This window comes from Pholcus phalangioides, unplaced genomic scaffold (genome assembly GCF_987345545.1).
Source record: "Pholcus phalangioides strain wild (caught in Gottingen) unplaced genomic scaffold, Ppha-v1.0 ptg000017l_1, whole genome shotgun sequence".
Taxonomy (NCBI): Eukaryota; Metazoa; Arthropoda; class Arachnida; order Araneae; family Pholcidae; genus Pholcus; species Pholcus phalangioides.
Window position 1 is genome coordinate 62,287,179 of NW_028301610.1, and position 21,758 is coordinate 62,308,936.

Genomic DNA, 21,758 nt, shown 5'->3' on the forward strand with positions numbered 1-21,758 from the left:
ATGACCTCCTGCCCCTAGCATGGTGGTGTCACTACTGTTGCTGCTTCTTTGTGAAGGGAAAAAGAAACCTGTGAGATAATAACCACTACATTTAGATGTGTGATGCGATCTTTATTCATGAATTTGCTAAAGATAGAGCATCAGAATGTAGCCAAAGGTTAGAAGATGTGGTAAGAATGAGAAATTTTGGCTTCTGTATAAAACTTTAAATAACTAAGATACTTCATATGAAAAAATATATATATTCAGGTCACTTTTTTGAGACTTTTTGAAAAAAACCACTTATTCCATCTCATGACATTTAAAGATATACCATCAGAATGTACCTCAAGAATATAAAATGTGGTAAGAATTAATTATTTTGGCTAATAATGAATCAATATGATATTTTTAAAGGAAAAAATGATATTTAGGCCACTTTTATCTGATTTTTTGAAAAAAAAACCACTTGGTTAAAACCATGGTTTAAACCAAACAACCCTGATTGAAGCACCCTAGCATTTTGTAATAAGATGCCAAACATAACAGCCAAAGACACACACATAAATTGCTACTCATTTAAAGGAATCATCTCTCACTTTATACATGCATGTTCTGATGTGTTTAATGAATGTCATGAATAATGAATGTGTTTAATCCTGTCTGAATGATACATGCTATATTTGATTAAAAAAGCCATAAATTTACTTTGTTCATCAATGCAGTTTATGCATAGGCCTACATAAAATGTTGCATACGCCAATTTCAAGACCCTGCTTATAACATTCATTTCTGAAATCTAAATCCCCAAGAGGGTATGTTATAAGTAGAGCCCGGATTATATGCAAATGCATATTTTGACTTTTTTAGTATAAGTTTTTGAAGGTTATTATAGCATATTTTTGTAGTTTTATTTAAGCTCTCAATATTTTTTTTATAATTTTTCGAACAAATATTGTTCATAATATTTTCATAACATCGGTTTTTTTCCCCGCAGGTGAAATTTAGTGAATTAATACATATATATTTATGAAGTATTTTACAAACATTAACCATTTTATTGTATGGCTATTTCTATGTTAAATTTTTTAAAAGAATAGTGTCAAAATTCTTTTGCTACTGCTATTTTCATTATTGAGCAGCTACAACAAACTGAAAATTAAATGTCTGAATTGAAGTATGTAAAAGATATTTGCATATGCTGTATATATATATATATATGAGGGGATATTTGTTTGTAAATGAATATGCATATGCACTAAGAAATAGAAAAAATGCATTTTAAAAACACATCAGCTTTTTTTTGCATGTTGATTTTTTTTAATGCATATTTTCTCATTTTTTATACATATTTTGGAGTTTTTGACTTTTCAAGATTTCTAATGCATATTTTTGCATTTTTAAGTGCATATTTGCATATTTTTAGGAGCATATTTTACCACTTTTTTAGTGCATATAATCCAGGGTCTAGTTATAAGTTATAAGCGAACTCAAATATATATAACCAATATCTCACACACTGATCAAGATCCTATTTGGGTTGGTTACCAAATCTTGACTCACTGAAAAAATTACATCCATACAAGTCAAACATGCTTTCCTTTGTTACTTGCCTAACATTATTGGCGGATTCTTGTATCATACATCATTATGTTGCTCGAGAAAATTTATTGCTTCATAAAAAAAACCCATTAATATATTTTATTTTAGATGTTTTCTTTTTCTATTTGGTTCTAGTATATCCTTAGTAGAAAGCATCCCAGAAAATCTAACATATAACGAAGGAACTCCAGTGCATCCATCAATATATGCGAGTTGGTCCCAGTTGATTGCTATTTCAGAAAAAAGCATAGATATTGCATCATTTTATTTCACTTTGAAAGGGGAAGACACTAATCCAGGAAGTCCTTATCCTTCATCATGGCAAGTATGTTGGCATTTTATTACAATATAGGATCAAATACATATTTTTTATGGGTTTTTTTTTTTTTTTGCTTATGTTTAGAGATATGAGGCATGAGTATTCTCGAAAAATAAGAATATTCTAGGAAAATGAGAATATTCTCGGAAAATGTGAATATTCTCCTGAATGTGAAATTAGGATAATTTATGTAATAAAGAAAAATTTACAGATTTTGTTAGTATTTTGAACTATAATATTATACATTTTTCATTGCTTGAAACATTTATAGTAAAACTATTTTTGGCATGAATACTTTATAATAACTTTTAATTAAAGACTATTGCTTCAGGTAGGTTTGTCCCAGAGCTGCTCTCAGCATCTGGGACTGATACTTGTGATACCAATTAATACCACTCAATTATTCAACCCTGACGTCCTCAAGTCAGAGTGAAAAATTATTTATTTACAGCTATAACAAATAATTTATATATATGAGGATATTTTTCAATTACATACTTATAAATCTGCGCATATGTTTTATGCTACTACTCCTTAAGCAAGAGAGGAATGGAGAAAGCAATAGAGTCAAGACTTACCCCAAGCTTTGGTCATCTTCCGCTTTTCCTGCTGATCTCTCTGTCCTCCCACTTTCCACCAAAAAACAGACAACCACTTCTCACTAAAACCTAGTTCCTTCTGCCCCCTTCAAATCACCTTTTCTTGTCCTATTTCATCTTCTTCCCTCTCATTGGTTCCGGTCTCCTAAACGTCACACCTCCCCTTTTGGGTCCCAGTCTAGAATCCCCTACTGGAATCTCGCTGCCGCCCCGATGTCTACATACCACTCATAAATTCCGTCTGACACTCCTTCTCAAGATACCACTGCCCAAAGGGCAGGGTCAATTCTGAGAATCTGCACAAGGCGTAGGAAGCAACACCTGTGCATATAGGTGCCTCACCTATTTCTATACAGGGATTTGTTCATTTCTGAATGAAGGGCTGACCCAATTCCCAGACTGTCTGGCATCGTAAATAAAATTATATTCTAAAGGACTTTTCATTAAAATTAAGTGATTAGGGTGAATTAATTATTAATTAATAATTCTGCAAATTAATGTAACAAGCTAGCAAGTAGCTCGACTGTTGAAATTTCACACAACTTTTCCTAAAAATTACTTAAACGTGATGCTGTACAACTATCATCACTTTAAAAAAATATCGGTTGAGGTATATTTTTAGTTTTACCTTAAAGGACCATGACCAATTAATTTGACCAGTAACATTATAAACACTCATGCACACCAAATATTTCAACAAGTCATGACATCAAATTTCCTCTGATATAGATGAAGAGATTGCATTGACATGCTATAGCACATCAAATAACCAAAATTTTGGGAATAGACATAAAATTTTTATTCACGTGTCCCATGGGATGAATACATTTGGAGTTGTGAGAGCAAAAATAGAGGGGAAAACCTCTGTGTGCCAACTTTTTTTTCTCTCTTCACTGTATCATGATTGCTCTATGTTATGACCTTGAAAAGTAGTTTATTTTGCATTAGTGACCTTTTGAAAACTAGTTCCATAACTTTTAAGTACAAAGGAAGTACTACACTGCATTGGTATAAAATATATATAAACCTGTGAGCTATATATAACAAATAGGCTGCCGAATTATCCCTGAATGAGCAGCTATTATATCAAATTTTCCAATTTCTGAGGATTTTTTCTCCTCTGAGTAATAAGGTGTCTGTCAAAATGATAAAGCCACATATAATATTCTATAAATAACAATTTATTTTTCCGAATTGAGAAAATTATTTTTTAACTTGAAATCCCTGACTGTACAGGATTAAAACTACAATAATTTTACATATATCTGCATTTCTTATGACAAAAAAAAAATTAGATCAAATAGTGGAATCTAAACTTGTCCCAAAATGATAAAGCCATTCAAAAAAAAAATCATGTTCAGTTATACTTTAAATGTCCAATAAATTTTCTATTGTTCTTTATAATGTGAAAAACTCGTCTAGGCATCGATTCAACCAGTTTTTGGGAATGCTGCAGAGGAATATCTTGCCACACTTTGAAGATCACCCGTTCAAGTTCTGAAACACTGTTGTATTGCTTGCCATGCTCATATACTTTACGTGCGACTGTAGCCCACATGTTTTCCATCAGATTGAGGTCTGGAGAACGTGTGTGTGCGGGCCAATCCATCACTGGAATCCCATTCACAAGGAACCACTCCCAGGTCGAATTTGTGGTATGAGGGGGGTGCATTGTCTTGTTGAAATTGAGCTGTGGAGCCATTTAGAGATTCAAAAAACAGAAATAGATACTAATTCATCAGTTCCTGATATGTCTGAGCATTCAAATGTTCAGATATAACAGCTAACTGCACTTTCCCATTAGCATTGAACACGTGCCAGATAGTTACACCTCCGCCTCCTTGTTGATGCTTCAGGTAACTTAGTTCTTCCTTTCTGACATCATGTGAATAATATTTCCAGCCATCTGGATCATCCAAATTAAACCTTTTCCCATCACTCTAAATGGCATTATGCCACTTGGAAGTCCATGACGTATTTCGCTTAACAAAGTCTTTCCGGTTTATGATGCTCACTAAGATTTGGACGAGCAAGCGGTTTGCGATGGCCAGAAGTATTTACAATGTCAAAGAATGAGATGAACTTTAGATTTAGATACATTCACATCCGGCAGGGAAAGATGCCATTTTCCTGTAACTTATGAAAGAGTTACTTACTTTGCATAGACTCACACTTTTCTGGCATTTCCTCAACGCAGAAGGACAATCTTTAGTCTTTCTGGTGCCATGCAGTCCCTTTAATTTCAAATAATTAGAAACTACTGCTCAGGACTGACAAATTGATTTTGCGATCACTCTAAATGACAGCTTATTCCAACACGATTTATCAATTTTGTTTCATTCTCGAGCTGTTAAAGATTTCCCTCAAACCATTATGAAAAAAGAAAAAAACTAAATTTAAGACACAAAATTATACAGTTATAGATACAATAAAACCGGTTTTTTCCTTCTGTAGTCTAGCAGCAACCACTCACTGTACAAAAACGGCAAAATTTGCACGATAAATCTAGGGAGCTCTACCATTTTGGGACACTCTTTAATAGAGAATATTCTATAATTTTTTTATTGTTTGAAATTTGAACAAAAAAAATTCTGAAAAAAATTTAATACAAGCTATAGGTATGGGTGTTATATAGCAGCTCTTATCAGGGAAAACTTATATGTAGGAAAAGCCGAAAAATACAGGTGGCTTTATCATTTTGAGGGGACGCCTTATATCAGAAATTACAGTACTTTCGGGCAACCCACCAAAATTTAGAAAAAGTGTATTTCAGCATAAATTTACTTCCTTCCCACAAGATGAGCATGCACCTTTTTAAAAAATCTTATAGGATTGAATTACCCGTTCAAATTGTAAAAAAAAATTTCTGATATTGTTGAAGAAAATTACAGACCAAATCTGTAAAAAACTTGATCATAAATATCCATAGTTTCGTCTTCTAGTCGCTATGCGATCATGAGTTCATGTTGCGAAGATCCAGGTTTTGGGCTCGCTAATGAGCAATAGACTAAATAAGTTTTTCTGAGGTATCCTCACTTCAAGTTGGCTATCCCTTTGGAAAAAGCTCTGTTACCATGACACAGGGAATATGCAACCACATTATGCGTCTCTAGGAGAGACGCATAATCCAAGATGAAAGGACAAAAAATTTCTATTAAAAAAATACAAAGGCCACAACAGACAAAATATGGATGTCAAATATATATCTAAACCATATCAAAAATACAGCAACCCAATAAAAAACCATAATTATGATAGAATATAAATATACTGCCCATAAAAAAATTATGGTTGTCTCATCTAAGTATGGATAGCTTCTCGATTGTTCCGGTATGCTTACCATATTTTTTTTTTAACATGTCAATCATGTTATAATTAACGACCCCCCAGAGATAAGCTATTGCATTTATTTGCAACCTTATTAGAGAAAAACTCCCTGCAACACCACAATCCAGAATTGTCTCTAAACAATCAATACTGGTGTCCCTTGTCGAAGCATTTGATTGGCAATGTATTATACTCATGATCCATTTTATCCATTCCATTGAAAATTTTAAAAACTTCAATCATATCCCCCCAACTTCTGTGTTTTTCCAATGTAAACATTTTCAAAAAATCAAGTCTCTCTTCATAGCTTAAGCCTTGTATGCCATAAAGAGCACACGTTGCTCTTCTCTGCACTCTCAAGCCCTGTGTGTCATAAAGAGCACTTGTAGCTCTTCTCTGCACCCTCTTGATAAAGTCAATGTCCCTCTGTAAGTATAGTCTCCAAAACCTGACTGCATACTCCAATCCCCAGGACGAACTAAATCCTGGAAAAATAGAAGGACCACTTTAAAAAAATCTTACGAAAGGGATCTTTTTGAGAATGAAACCGAGCATTCTATTAGATTTTTTGACCACTGGTGAACAATGTTCAGAAAACCTAAGCCGCTCATCAGTAAGAATACCCAGATTAGTGATCCTAGTTGCATCCAGAATAATAACACTATTCAACTTGTAAGTGAAACGTGGGTTGTTTGAACCAAAATGAGCCAGCGACCATGCACTTGTTAATGCTAAAAGACATGCTCTATTGATTAACTCACCCTGCTGTCATGTTTAGGTTGGTCTGGAGCAGCTCCCTGTCATGATTCCCGACTACCCCTATTAGCTTCACATCTGCAAATTTGCTAACAATTCCATTGATACCCTGATTGAGTTTATCTATAAAAAATGAAAAAAGTATGGTGCCAAGGAAACTTCCTTGAGGGGTTTCCACATGTGACACCTGTCCAATCAGAGAATTCCCTGCTCACGATAACCTGTTGTGACCTATCTCTTAACCATGGTTCTATCTAAAGGTCTGGACACACATATTCTCACCATGCCAGGACCGTAGCTCGAGCGTCAGTTGGCCGTGGCTCGGCTCGTTCCTCTTCAGACCACACCTTTCCGTGTGTTGCCCGTGTCGTTGCCGTATGCTGACTACGAAGCTGTGTCGATTGCTTCAAGTCTTTAACGCAGCCGGTTCGGTGTAATCAAAATGTTCAGTAAATTAATTAACAAGAGTGATTTGGATATAATAACCCTAGTGTAAATTAACAATAATTAATTGTTCTAAACATTTCTGTAAATAATCTATACATGTATATAAATTTTTTATTTTGGATTGATCTCCTATAGATTTTTTGTATTGGACAAACCCGCAAAAAAGGATAGGATCTACACTGCTCAAAACAATTAGGGGAGCAAGCAAAAAAGTGAAGAAAACCGTGCGAGACAGCCACGTATTGGCATACAATGGATAGTACACGCGTATTAATGCGCAATACAGAAAAAAGACGTAAAAAAATTTGGAATTAAGCTTTAATTCTTTGAAAATATGGAAAAAACATGAAGAGATGATTTAGGGCATCAGACTTTGGGGAATACTGTTCCACTCCTCAAGAAGTGCAATCTGCAAGTCTTGGACAGTAACAGGCGGCCTTGGTCGCGCAGCTATGCGTCGTCTGGGATTCAGGTCAGGAGAGCACGCTGGCCATTCCATATGCTGTATTGTTTCAGCTTCAATCATGTTCTCCACCAGACGAGCTCTATGCGGTCGGGCATTATCATCCTGGAAAACAAAGGAATCTCCAATGGCTCCAGCGTAAGGGATGACATGAGGTCGCAGTATCTCGTCTGCATACCTTCGGGCCGTCAAAGTGCCATTCCGAATGATATGCAGGTCCATACGTCCGCCTATGCTGATTCCACTCCATACCATCCAACCAGCTCGTCTGTATTATGACCTTTCACGAACGAATGCGGGGTTATTTCAAGTGCCCCTGTCCCTCCATACCAGAACACGTAGGGTGTCGCACTCCAGACTGAATCGGGACTCGTCTGTAAACAGCACTTGGCTCCAATCATATTGCTCCCAATCTCGATGTTCAGCAGCCCATCTTCTTCGGGCCGCACGGTGGCGTGGGGTCAACGGAATGCAGACCATTGGCCTACGTGCATAGAGCCCTCCCTCATGAAGCCGATTACGTACTGTTTGGCTGGACACCCTTCGTCCTGTTGCCAAGAGCAACCGTCTTTGCAGCTGCATAGCATTCTCTGTTCTGTTTCGACGGGCTGTTAACCGTACATACCGGTCATCAGTTACTGTAGTGGCGCGTGGCCGACCTTGCCCTGGTCGACGTCTAACATTTCCTGTTTCTTGGAATCCATTCCACAGCCTTGCAACAACACTTCTAGCAACTCCAACAGCGTCCGCGACACGACATTGTGTTTGCCCGGATTCCAGTCTGCCTATAACACGCCATGCCATGGATTCCGGTAAATCATGTTGTTGAGACATCCTCAAGTCACCTTGTCTCAAAAAAAAATACTGCACAATCGAATTTCACAGTTACGGCAGTAAAACAGACGTTTCTGCAACATCCCGATTTCTGCCCTTATCTCCTTTTTCTGGTTTTTGACGTCATGAACTTTGATTTGCATATGAAGTTTTCTTCTTCCGTTTCCTGCTAGGCTTTAAATTATGGATGATTCATTTTATGTTACTTATCGGTATACATCTTTGCATAGTTTTGTTAAAACCATGTGCTCCCCTAATTGTTTTGAGCAGTGTATTTAATGCAGCTGAAAATAAAAAGACGGCCATTTGCTTAGTTTGACTATATGCATTCTTGTTTATAGTTTGGAGAGAGGAGATTATTTACGGAGTGATAAAAGGAGAGAGAGAGAGAAAAAAAAAAGTCATATAGAAATTAAAACAATCTGTGGGGGAGAGGGGTACTCTCTTCCTCACCTACACACTCGTTTGTTTTTTTATTCAGAGTTTATTCAGAGTCAACGGCTATCATAAATATAATCATCTGTAGGGGCAGGTGGTGTCAAATTCCGATAACACCTCAGAGAAGTGTATCTCAGCTCAGTAGGAGCATATTGTACGAAAGAGCGATCATATCTTTTACTCTGTGTGTGTGTGTGTGTTCATGGAATCTGGAATCTTCTAAACTGAAAATTGGCTCCTCTGCAGATGGCAAATGGATATTAAAATCAATAACAATTGGGGTGTTTAGTTTGCCGGGGCTTGATTCAATGATAAAGCCTCACCAGTATTCGATAGTAATTTAAAGCACTCATTGCCAAAGTCCCAGTCGCTGAAACACCTTTGTCAGATATTTAGCACAAAGGTGCTAGACTTTTTGGAAGGTGTGGACCACTTCATTGTTTTGAAATATTTCGTGGGCTTCTCAAGCAGGGTTGGCAGGTTTTTGACACATGGAAGTTTCACGTCAAAAACCCCCTGTCAAAAACTGTCAAAAACCTCAAATATTGCTTTTCGATATAAAAATTCCCAATGAAAATGCACACGTTAATTGCATGTAATGTTTAAAGTGACTATGTTATACAAAGAATAAATATTTAATAAGATTCTAAAATAATTTTCTACTCCCGACAGAATTATTTTGGACAATATATGTTTTTTTTTTCTTATAAAATTTGAATAAAGCATAACATGAACATTGAAGGGAAAACTGTGGAACGATTTGACATTCTTTGATTCAAGATGATTCTTGTCCTTCCAAAATTTCTTCAACTGCTTATATATATGCATTGATATAAACTATCTGCTGTACTCTTTTTACAACAGATAAGTGTTTAAAAAAGTTTATTACATCATGTATGTAATGTTGATTTCTGTTATTATTAAATTATCTAGATAACCACTAATACTTAAAACAATACTCTTATTGCACATAACATTGAAATATATCTAGCGATCAAAATACTAAATTGTAGGACTAAAATGTCATTTAATTTGGCAATGCTAGCTTGTATATGTCAAACTTGGTTTATTCTTACTTTTGCACTATGATATGGTACATTTACTAGTATTTATAATGCAATGGTTTTGCAATTGAAGCTGTATTCAAACATGCAAAACAAATGCTTTGGGTATCAAGTTTTGTCAGCTCTTTGGTTGAAAATACTCTTTAAAGCTGTGTGAATTTATACACCCTGATATAAGAAATTTTTAGGAGAAAATAAATGAGTTTAGTTAGTGCATTAACAGATGCTGCGTTAGAAATTTTATATGGAATAAAATTTTGGGCAGATCAGAAAATTTAAAATATCAAAATATATATTTTTCCTCAGTAATTATAATTCTGAATATAAAACCCTTTAATCTAAATAAAAGTAAGTATTTTGTTATTTAACATATCTATCAAGTTAACAAAAACTATTTGACATTTTGACATCATTGACAGTAAGATTTTGATAGTTTTAATACCGAGTTAGTTTCTGGGGTCAAAAACCTAACCCTGATGCCCTATCATACATATTTTGAATAAGCAGCTCTAATCCACTTAACAAATTGAACACAGGTAATGAGTAGCTTAGATAAATAAACCATAAAATTATATTTTATATGTTCTAGACTCTTATGTTGAAGAATTCAAAATTAATTGCAAATTATAATTAATATTTTGTTTTAATTATTGTAATAAATTAATGTTTAAAAATAAAACATTGTAATATGCCAAAAAGTAAGTTTTTCATCATGTTGTATACCTATTATGTTCAAAACATTATCAAAAGGCATTCATTTAGGTTTTTGACGGTTTAAACCAGTTTTTGACAGTTTAAACCAGTTTTCGATGCTTGTCATGTCAAAAACCCAACCCTGTTCTCAAGTTATCCAGAAATGAGTCTCGATCCTCCAAAATTATCTAAAAAAAAGTGGCACGTGCCGCTTAAGTGATCTGCAAGCGTGCCGCGGGCCACTCGAGAGATCTGGAAATTTGCCACTAACCACTCAAATAGGATAAGCTGCAAATGTATCACGATCCACTTAAGTGAACTGGAGGTGTGCCATTAGTCGCTCAAGTGATTTTGAAAAATGCTTCCGAGGGCCGCATTTGGAGCACAGGACATGGGTTAAGCATTTATGGCTTAACATGTTGCATCTGATGTGAGTACCAAATTTAAAATGTCTCCTATATTTTCCCATAAGAAAAACCCCAAAAATTTTCCAACCGTTTTCTATTTATATATATAATTTATGATAAAACCAAAACAATGATTCATTTATAGAGCATCGGAAATTAAACCCAGTTAGTTTTCCACGTTTACATTATTATTTTAACAAAAATCTCCCCGGCAAAATTTCGTTATATGCCATGTGAAACATAATTTTAAACTTTGTTTTCCCATCAAAGTTGTGAAAATGTTTATCCATGTGTTTTCTACATATTACGCTAGTACCACAGAAGCGAGGCCAGGTGCGTCTAAACAATTTCGGGGCACGAAAAATGTTTAGGACACCCCCTCTCTTTAACAAGATTTCATATATTTTGTGGGAAGACGGAATCGGCATACTGAATATACACGAACGCTAAGAAATACCCCCATACAAAAAAAAATAACTACACAAATGTGAATTAACACAAAAATTAAGGAAAACTTTAGAATCGATGGATTAAAAATAATTGAAAGAAAAATATTTCAGTACCAATGAAAATTCAGAATTATTGGAAGAAATAATTTCGGAATAGATTAAAATTTAGAATTAACAGAAGAAATAATTCCAGAACTATTGAAAATTCATAATTAATAAAAGTAATAATGCAGAAATTGATTAAAATCAAGAAATAAATGGAATTAATAATTCAGCAATTGATGAAAATTGAGAAGCGACATAAAACAAATGAGCTCTCTCCTCTTTTACAAAAAAAATCTGCGCTCTCTCTCTCTCTCCCGAGACTGCACCGTCACCGTAAAAATATAAAATAAACTAGTTGGTGACGGTGCTCGGCTACGGTGCGGATATGTGTGAACGGCTGCATTGCTTAGCAAAGAACTATTCTTTGACCGTGTGATGACCTACACTCAGCCGACGCACGTGTCGGGCACGGTGCGGATATGTGTGTCCAGACCTTAATTCAGCAAGTTGCCCCCAATCCCAAAATCTCATGTAAACACTTCAAGAGTTTGCCATGTGCTGGACCTGAACAATGGCTTGTGGAAATCAAGATAAACAACATTTGGAAAACAAAAATCAGGAGAAATATTTGTCCAGTCTTGAAGGCGTGCCAAATCCTAGATGAAAAGGCAAAAAATATTTTTTTAGAAATTGCTGGGATAAAGAAAAATCGGGATGAGAATGGGCAAGAGGGGCATCAAAAACAAGGTTGATCATGTTTTTAGAAATCAATTATTTGTTTGATTCACAGAGGTACCTGTAAATGAGATAGGGAGGGGGGACTCAACTTCATTTTTTTAGACAGACCCACTTTCACTCAAAAAGGACCCAGTTTTTTTCCCAATAAATTGGGTCCTGTGACACAGGTAAATTAGAGTAGAATGGCATCTCTGAGATGTGCTCGGTTTGATTAATTGAAAGAATCCTGGAACCATGTTAGCCCCCTTACTGCGATTCCCTGCGTGGGTGAATGGGCATTGACTGTCAGAATTGGAAAATCCGCTAAACTATATTTGTACTGTTGCCATCTGTAGATGACAGATGGCGCGATTCATTCGATGGCTCTCAAAATGTCGAAATCAGTTGATACTGGTTTCGGTTTAGCGCAGAGACATGCGATTGGTGGAGAATGGTGGAGGGTGTGTAGAGAAAATTCCAGAGGGATCTGCCCCTCCAGACAGTGGCACTACAAACCTGGTACTATGAAATAGAAATCTGTGGAATGTTTTTTTTCTCGAAGCTTCGACCAGACATATAAATAGTAGCCAGATTCAAAAATAGACAGATTGGATGAAAAGTCAGTTGTGATTGAACTTTATGAGAAAATTGTTAGCTTGTAAATACGTGCAGATTGCTGTTCTGTAAATAAATCTGTTTGTCCGTCCAACCGCTTCTTGTTTTGCAGCCTAGAAGTCTTGTGAAAAATTATCCAGAACAGTACCTTTACACGATGGTTTCGGCTCTGGTATATAAGAAATATTTCTTTTAATTTTTTTATTTTACCTGCGCCAATATGTTTTGTTTGTACACAGTAATTGTATTTGTATGCTACGCAGCTATTGTGCACATGGCTTAATATTGATAAATAGTGTGCTCAGTAGTTTTGAATTTACAGCATGAAAAAACAATGATAGTGATTGTTCCGGCCTCAGGGCTGAAGCCCCGTCATCCCCATTGTTTTTATTTTGCAAATCCACTCGTATTCCCCCTTTCATTAAGACCCCCTATTTTATTAACTCAAACTTCCCTAGGTAGTAGCTACGCACAGTTTGGAAACCACTGATATAAGAAAACAGTCCAGCATGGTTCATTTTGTCGAATGAGAAAAAGGTCACAGAAATGTCCCCGAATTTTGCTTTTGGTAGACTGGTAGACACCCTGATTACAAATTCTCTTGTCTACTAAGACAGTAATAGGCTTAAAGAAATATATATATATACATACACACACACACCCCCACCAATTGTGTGCCAAGAATACCAGAAAAATAAAACTATTCTGTTTGCTATACACTTTGCCCAAAAACCCAAAATGAAAAAATACAGAAATTTATTTGTTTATCAAACAAAAAGGGAGGGGGGAACAACAAAATGGCTAAAACACAGAATGAGTTTTTTCCAATTAGTACGAGCAAATAGGAAAACTGTAGATTACCAACTGCAAACGAATCCCTTACAGACATAGGCAGAGATCACGGAGCTATACGGAAACTGTAGTGAAGACTCGTTATTCAATAACAAGGACGTGCACGAGCCGACGTGGAGGAATACAAAAGTGGGCGTGATGGAGCGAAATAGACAAAACATTGCTTATTTCAGCATATAAACTAGGGGGGTCTTCAATGTTTTACGCTCGAGGGCCACATAAAAAAATTGTCGTGTTCCGTGGGCCACTCATTAATGCTGTAGGGGGGTGCCCCCAAAGTTGATCACAAACTAAATATATTTCAAAATATTAAAAAAAAATTAAATGTTCGATTCTATTAATATTCACAAATATTAATTTTGAAAGATTTTAAACATTTTAAATTATAGTGTCAAAAAATGCCTAGATGCCTAGATATAGCAAAATTACTCAATTTTGCTATATTAATACATTTCTGTTACATGAAAATGCTTTTGAAAGTTGGTAAATCTAAATTTTTCTCAGAAATTTCTTGTGCCTCCAATTAATCTCAGTGTGTCCCACCCCTCGCCAAAGGTTGATCCTACGTATGCTCAGATACAACAAATTAAAATGTGACGCGTACTACATATTTTATGATTCCATTATGTAGCATTTTCGTTTTAAAAAATTGAACTAAATTGGGGTAAGACCAATTATTTTAGGTATTTTTTTATATTGTATGAAATGGAAATGGATGATTTTTGTTTATACATTCATATGTTGAATTAATTACGTACCAAATAAAAGAAAAGTCTTTGGTTACGTACATTACGAATGCGAGTGGATGTAATTCCTAAACTTATGCAAAACTTGACATTGTTTTTGCTTGACTAAAGCTTCAATGTTAGGTAAAATTTGTGTTGTTGCTATTCGTAAAGTATCCTCCAAATGCTGATCTGTCAGATGTGTTCTAGTTTTGATTTTGTATTCTTCATTCGACTAAACAACTGTTCACATATGTAAGTGCTGCCAAATATCGAAGGCATAAACAATGCATGTTTGCATATATCTGGATACTTTTCTTCAGACACATACTTAGAATAAAAATCAATTAATGAAGGAATTTAAAAAAAAAATTGCATTTAACTGCAGAGTCACATTGCAAATCAATTTCAATTTTCAATTTCAATTTTTTATTTATTAATATGTTAGATGAATGATAACAATACATTAGGTTAGTGAAAACCACCAAGGAGACACCAAGGTCCCATACTGGTTGTTACAATGAAGTTAATTCAATAACATTTCAATTATCATACAGTGTAAAATAGTCACTATTTATTGATTTTTGAGATTGTAAACAAAAAATCATGAAAAAAACATCAAAATAGGAAGGGGGGTTGGGGGGAGAATGTTAATTACACACAAACACATATAATACATAAAATACAAATATATATAAATAATGCAATGGTCACAGGGGGGTGCTTTAGTGATCATAAAAAAAAACTATAAATCAACATATGATTATGTATGAATTAGACTGGCAGAGCAGAGTTGACAGCATGGGTATTTTAATGAATAATTCGACAGCTGGAGGTGAAAAGACAGTAATACACACACAACAGGGGGTGATTGAGATTCTGTGGATGAAATCAGAAATAATTTTCAATATTGAAAATTTGTAGCATGTGTTTTTTGAGGTTTTTTCTGAAAATTGAAAATGAGGGGGACTGTATGAGATCATTTGGAAGGCTATTAAAAAATTTAGGAATGAGAAAGCTAAAATGTTTTTTGAGGATAGTTTTATGAACTAAAGGCATTGAGTAAATAAAATTGTGTCTATTAGATGTTCTTGACGAGTTCAGAGGTAAAGAGAATTGGTTTTTTTTAATTATAAGTATGGATCGGTAAAAGTATAGATGTCTTAATGGAAGGATGTTTAATTGAAGAAAAAGTTCATTTGTTGGAGTGATGTAATTGCTTGCCAAAATTCTAATAACTTTTTTTTGTAAAGAAATAATGGGTGCAATATTGGTGACATAATCACTTCCCCAGAGTGGCAGACCATAAAGTAAGTGTGAATGAAACATTGAATAATAATAGGTTAACAAGAAAGATCGGTTTACATATGGTTTCAGGTTGAAGAATTTGTATAAAATGAAACGAAGTTTTGATTTTAAATGATTACAATGAGATATCCATTTTAGATTTTGATCAATATAATTGTTATATATCTATACCTAGATATTTTATAGAGGATATTTGTTCTATACGTTGACAGTCACATGAATTATTACTAGTACAATTTGGTTCATGGAAAATTATGTCATAGTCAATATGTGGAATATTGCGTAAGGAAAAGTTGATAAATTTACTTTTGGAAATATTGATATGAAGATCATTAGCAATAAACCAATTACGAACTGTTAACAGATCGGTATTTATATTGTTGATAAGTGTTGGGTAGGCATCTCCTGAATAAAGAATTACAGTATCATCTGCAAACGTGATGATTTTACCATTGATATTTAAATTACATAGATCATTGATAAAAATTATAAATAATAATGGTCCTAAATTAGATCCTTGTGGGAATCCTTTGATTATCTTCATGACCTTACTTAAACAATTATTGTATTTAACTTTTTGAGTTCTATTAGTGAGATAAGAATGGATAAAATTAAAAGTATTTCCTCTAATTCCATAGGAGTACAATTTTGAGAGCAAGATTTCATGATTCACGCTATCAAATGCTTTTCTTATGTCCAGAAAGATACCTATTGTTTTTCTAGATTGGTCAATATTCTTGTAGACATATTCAGAAAAGTTTAAAAGAGCAGATTCAGTATTTCTATTTGGTAGGAAACCATGTTGATTATTAGAGAAGAAATTATTGTTATTTAAAAAAGAATAAATCCTAGTTTTAATAAGTGTTTCAATTATTTTCGAGGTAGGTGACAATATTGAGATGGGCCTATAGTTGCTGAGGTTATTCTGATTACCATTTTTAAAAATAGGAATAACTATGGCTGATTTGAGTGATTCAGGAAATTCACCCCTTTCAATGCAATTATTAATTAGGTCAGCCAGTAGTTGATACATACATTCAGGAAAGCTCTTTAGAATTTTAGTAGTCAAGGTATCATAACAAGATGCAGTGTCTTTAAGAGATTTTGCTATTTTGTAGACTTCAGTTCGATCTGTGGGGGCCAGAAATATTGATTTGTCACTGCGAGGAATATACTGCTCAAAATTTCCGTATTCGTGGGTTTGTTGTGTAACATTTATGAAATGGTTATTAAAATCATTAGTCAGTACATGCAAATTAGTTTCCGAAGGCAGAGTGTAGTTTTTTTTATCATATCCAAGTATTTTGTTAATTAGTTTCCAACGTTCGGATGATGTAGAGCAATTCGAAAAACAAGTAGAGTAATATTTTTTTTTTGTCTCTCTAATTGGTTTTTTGAGATATGTTGCGACGTTTTTGTAAGCATTCTTGACTATTATGTCAAATGGGTATTTTTTTGTTTTCAAAAAAAGTTTTTGTTTAATCTTGGTTAAGTCAACTATGTCAGAGGTAATCCAAGGTTTATTTTTTTTATTTTTCGGTTTGATCTGAAAGTATGATGTATGATTGTTAATTATTGTTTCAAGTTTAACCATGAATTCATCAAAAACCAATCCTGGATTTTCATTTGTAAAAACAAAGTTATAATGTTGAAGATAGGTTGCGATTCCAGATAAGTCAATTTTTTTAAAGCATTTCCTGTCAGTATCATCAGTTCTTGGATTAATCAATAAAAACTTGAGTTTACATGAAATTGGATAATGATCGGTCAAATCTGTAGTAAATATAGATGAAGAAATTTCCTTGATTCTAAATGAGTTACGAATAAAAATATGATCAATACAGGAGTTAGAGAGAGGTCTTGTTATTTTGAAAATTAAAGGGGTAAATCCATGACTGGATAACATGTCCTGATAATCTGAGTGGGTACCAGAATCAGCTTTAAGGATGTCAATATTTATATCACCAATTAGTAAAACATCTCTATATTTGATATTTTTAAAAAGTGAATCAAGTTCTTCAATACATTGAGTTTGCGGGAATGAATGTGATCTGTACAAGCTGAAGATGGTAAATTTTAATGTAGGCTCTTGAATAACTATCAATTCTCCTGTTTGCATTACTATAGAATCAAGTTCGAAAAACTGAAGGGATGTTTTTGTATAAACGAAAATTCCGCCTGAACTATTATAATCTCTGCATCTCGTAAATAAATTATAATTTGGCAATCTATAGTGATCAACCTCATCCTCAAAAACCCAAACCTCAGACAATACAAGAATATCAATATAATCCATAGATTCATTCAATAGAACCATCAGCTGGTTAAAATTTGCTCTTATGCTACGAATGTTGAAGTGAACAATCATCAGCAAATTCTAATTGTAGCTCTGGTGGAACACTTTCGATATCAACTGAGAAAGGTGAGGAAAACATTTTCATAGAAATTTTGTTCTCTCAGAAGTCGGAAAATCTGCTTCCGAATTCCATTTCCAATCCTCAGATTTGAAATGCACTGTACATAATCATCCGGTTTCCAAGTTGCAGATCTATTTGCCAACTACAATAATTTAGGAAAATGTGTGCAGTTTTTGTTTTGCAATTGACATTCCCAAAGGACTAATTTAGTTTCGAATGCTTCCACGTTGTCATAAAGATTATAGACAAGTAGGTCTTTTCCGAGTAAAGCAGTAGTTTAGATCATTCAGATGACCAGTGATATCGACAAGAAATGTGAAATCTCTCGCCCACTTTTTATCTTGAAACTCTCCAATAAGTTTTCCTTTGGATTTCATGAATTCATCAACTTCCTTAAGAAAAACAGGTGCTGAAGCATCTTTCCCCGGCTCAACTAGAGTACTTCTGTATAATAAAAATAACGTCGTCATGCTCAGCTTCCAAATCCTCTAAGAACTTTTGAAACTGTATGGTTGTCCTTTAGATCGAATGAAGTTAACCGCTTTCACTACAACAGACATTTCATGTTTAAAGTTGAAGAAAAACATTTTGCACAAATTTTCCTGGTGTATAATGCAGTGGAAAGCCATCATCTTCGTATTTTCATTTTTCAGTATCACTTTATCAATATGATTACTCGTCTTCTGACAGTCATAGAGGGAGCACCATCTGTAGTTATGGCAGATATGTTGCCTAAGTCCAACTCACATTTGGCTAATGTTTCTGCCAAACTTTAAGATATGTCGAAACTTTGTATGGTATCCTTAAGTGCAATGACACTTGCTAACTACTCAACAATTTTGAAGTTTTTGTCAATACTATGAATGAAAATGACTGCTTGTGCAGTATCTGTTGCGTCCATTGATTCATCCATAGCTATACTGAGTAAAACAAAAATTCCTCACATTAGGATTTGAAGGTCTTGAATACATGTGCTAACAGATCCTCCATGCGTCTTGCTACTGTTACATTAGGCGAACTAATGTTCGAAACAGCTTGAGCCTGTGATAGGCAAAGCACATCAACTGCAGACTGAAGGCATTTTTTAATAAATTCTTCATCAATGAAGGCTTCCCACGTTTCACAATTTTTTCTGCTATTATATAACTAACACGAACACAATTTTCAGACTGTTCATTTCTTCCAAAGAATAATGATTGTTTTCAGTTCAACTTTGATTTCAGTTCATTGACTTTTCCACTTTGAAAATGTCCCTCCAATCCAGAATACTTCGCACTATGCTTGGTATCGTAATCTCTCTTAATATTGTATTCTTTCATCATGGCTACGCTCTCATTGCAAATGAGACAAACTGCTTTAGCCCTGTGTTCGACAAAAATAAAAGGATGACCACTTTTCTTGAAAAATCTCACTTTTTCTTCAACTTTCCTTTACTATCACGGTTCGCTATCATTCACTCATTTAAAGACTAAAAGGCTTCTAATCAAAGGTTTCAAAGACCAAAAACACAAGTAAACTAACTGTACCAATATTGTACAAATCCTTCTTACAACCAATCAAGATACATACATCCACCTGCTCCTTTCCCAACCATGCACCTGAGAAATACAATACCATGGAAATTCCATTCATTTCTGCTTTTTCCCACTCGAGGATGGGATGTACTCAAAGTTATTTATGGTGAAGAAGGGTATGGTGCGGTTTCTTTTGTGTTAAAGGCCTTATTAAGAAGCTAAATTCTGTACACTGATCAGCCTGTCCTTTTTATAACTCTAGATGAAGCTGGGTGACATTTTGACCTAATGTAAACAATAGGGGAAACTTCTATCTTCAGTATTTTTTTTCAGTTTTCATATTATTTCATTAGTATAGTTGTCCATCTGCATATACACAAATAGTGATATCATGTTCTGCCTATAATCGCACCAACCGATGGAGAAAATTAAAGGAAGATGGAAAATAAACTTCAGTTTCATAGGTAAATGCACATGGTTTTATATTAAAAGATGCATTGATTTTTATACTACAATTGTAAAATTGAACACATGTAGTTTTCATTCCACATTCAATTTATGTTTAATGATCGTAATTCGAAATAAATTAATTTCACATGAATTACTGTTGAGCTGTATGTAATATTACAAAGTCTTAATTAGAGGAAAAGGTGTTAGTTTCTGGTACCCTTGCAATGTGAGAAAACATGAGTTGTAAAATCATGATGAAAAGAAATCTAATGAAAATGTTAAATGATTTCTTATGTGCTGTGAATAATTGCATATGTTGGAGGGGAAAAAATCCCTTCAAATTTACAGAGTTTGTATACAATTTTAGACAAAGGTTTGCATTGCAACTAAGTAATTATTTGATAGCAAACATAAAAGTGTTCTTGTGAATTGTGATTTTAATATTCCAAATTATGCTCTGTGGATTTGTTTTTTAATTGTTTATTAAAAAACTTGTTTGTGTACATTGCTGTATATATAATGGCAGAAACAACATTAAAAATCTTTTTTCTCTAATTTTTTTATTTCATTTCTTGCATTGAAAGTTCTTTTTCAGCAGTTAATTCTCAGAAATATAAGATTTTTTTAAGAATGTATTGGCCAAAAAGTGAGAAAAAAAATGGAATGTATAGGTCTCATACTTGAAATTGCCCCATTGCATTAACACGTTCAGGGAATGTTTGCTTACTTCGCTCCAAAAGGACGTGATGTGGTTGCATAGGCGATGGCTCACAGTCCTTGTTGGGGGCAAAGCGTGCCGACTGAGTTGAAGAAAGAAAAACAATGATCGGAAGTTCATTTTGAACTCTAACTTTTATTCTATAAAATTTGCAAAAAAACAAGATCATTTATGATCATCAAAAATACAGCCAACAAAATAACCAATAAGCAATCTTAGGGAGAGAAAACCCTAATCCCGATACACATGCGGAAAAAGAACAGACACATCACAGAGTAAAACCAGTCTATAAAACCACGCTCCTGTGAGGTTGAGAGCACTCCACCGCCGATTTACATATTGCATTGGCCTGACCAGTTCCCGTACGTGCATAGAGAAAAAAAAGAAAAAACATTCCAACAGTCTTCACTCCACTTTCCTTATAGCTCAGTGGCAGAGATAGACTTGAAAGTCTGGAGGGGGAAAGCATGATGTCAGTTCATATGCACGTATATCAGTCAGCTCCACATTTGATGGGAGGGGGCATATCTCCTCCCATGCTTCCAGAGTTTAAATAAAAGCGTAAGAGAGAAAAAAATAAATCTATTCAAATATATATACACACAAATGAAAATTGAAGAAATAATGAACACATCTCAAATTCAAGATGGTTGGCTTTTGCAGAAAGAGGAAAATTTTACAAAATAAAATTCGCTGGTGAATACTACCTAACACTAAATAGAACTGAACACTAATTGGCAAATACAATAAGAACACTGAAGAATTAAATCCAAAAAGCAAACACAAAATCTATGTCAACACAGAAAAATCGAGAATCAATCCCAAGAATAAAAAACCTCAAAATGGCACTGACGGTGTGTTCAACACCACTGCAACCTTAAATCTCCATGGCCCTGCTACCCAACTCAGCCAATTGCTAGCAAACAGAGCAAGATAAACGTCTTATCACAGCAACGTCCAAGACAAGAATGGAAAACTTTCTATTCCATGTTATCTATTATTTATTATCTAAAATATACT

At 34.3% G+C, this 21,758-nt stretch overlaps 1 protein-coding gene across 1 annotated transcript in view; it reads left to right on the top strand.

Moving 5' to 3' along the window:
* LOC149074477 (5'-3' exonuclease PLD3-like) overlaps positions 1-21,758 on the top strand; it is a 124,559-nt gene that overhangs the window by 39,839 nt on the left and 62,962 nt on the right. Inside the window, exon 2 of the mRNA XM_089246968.1 lies at positions 1,717-1,906. Coding sequence (XP_089103094.1) covers positions 1,717-1,906 — 190 coding nt within the window. The remainder of the gene's footprint in view (positions 1-1,716; positions 1,907-21,758) is intronic.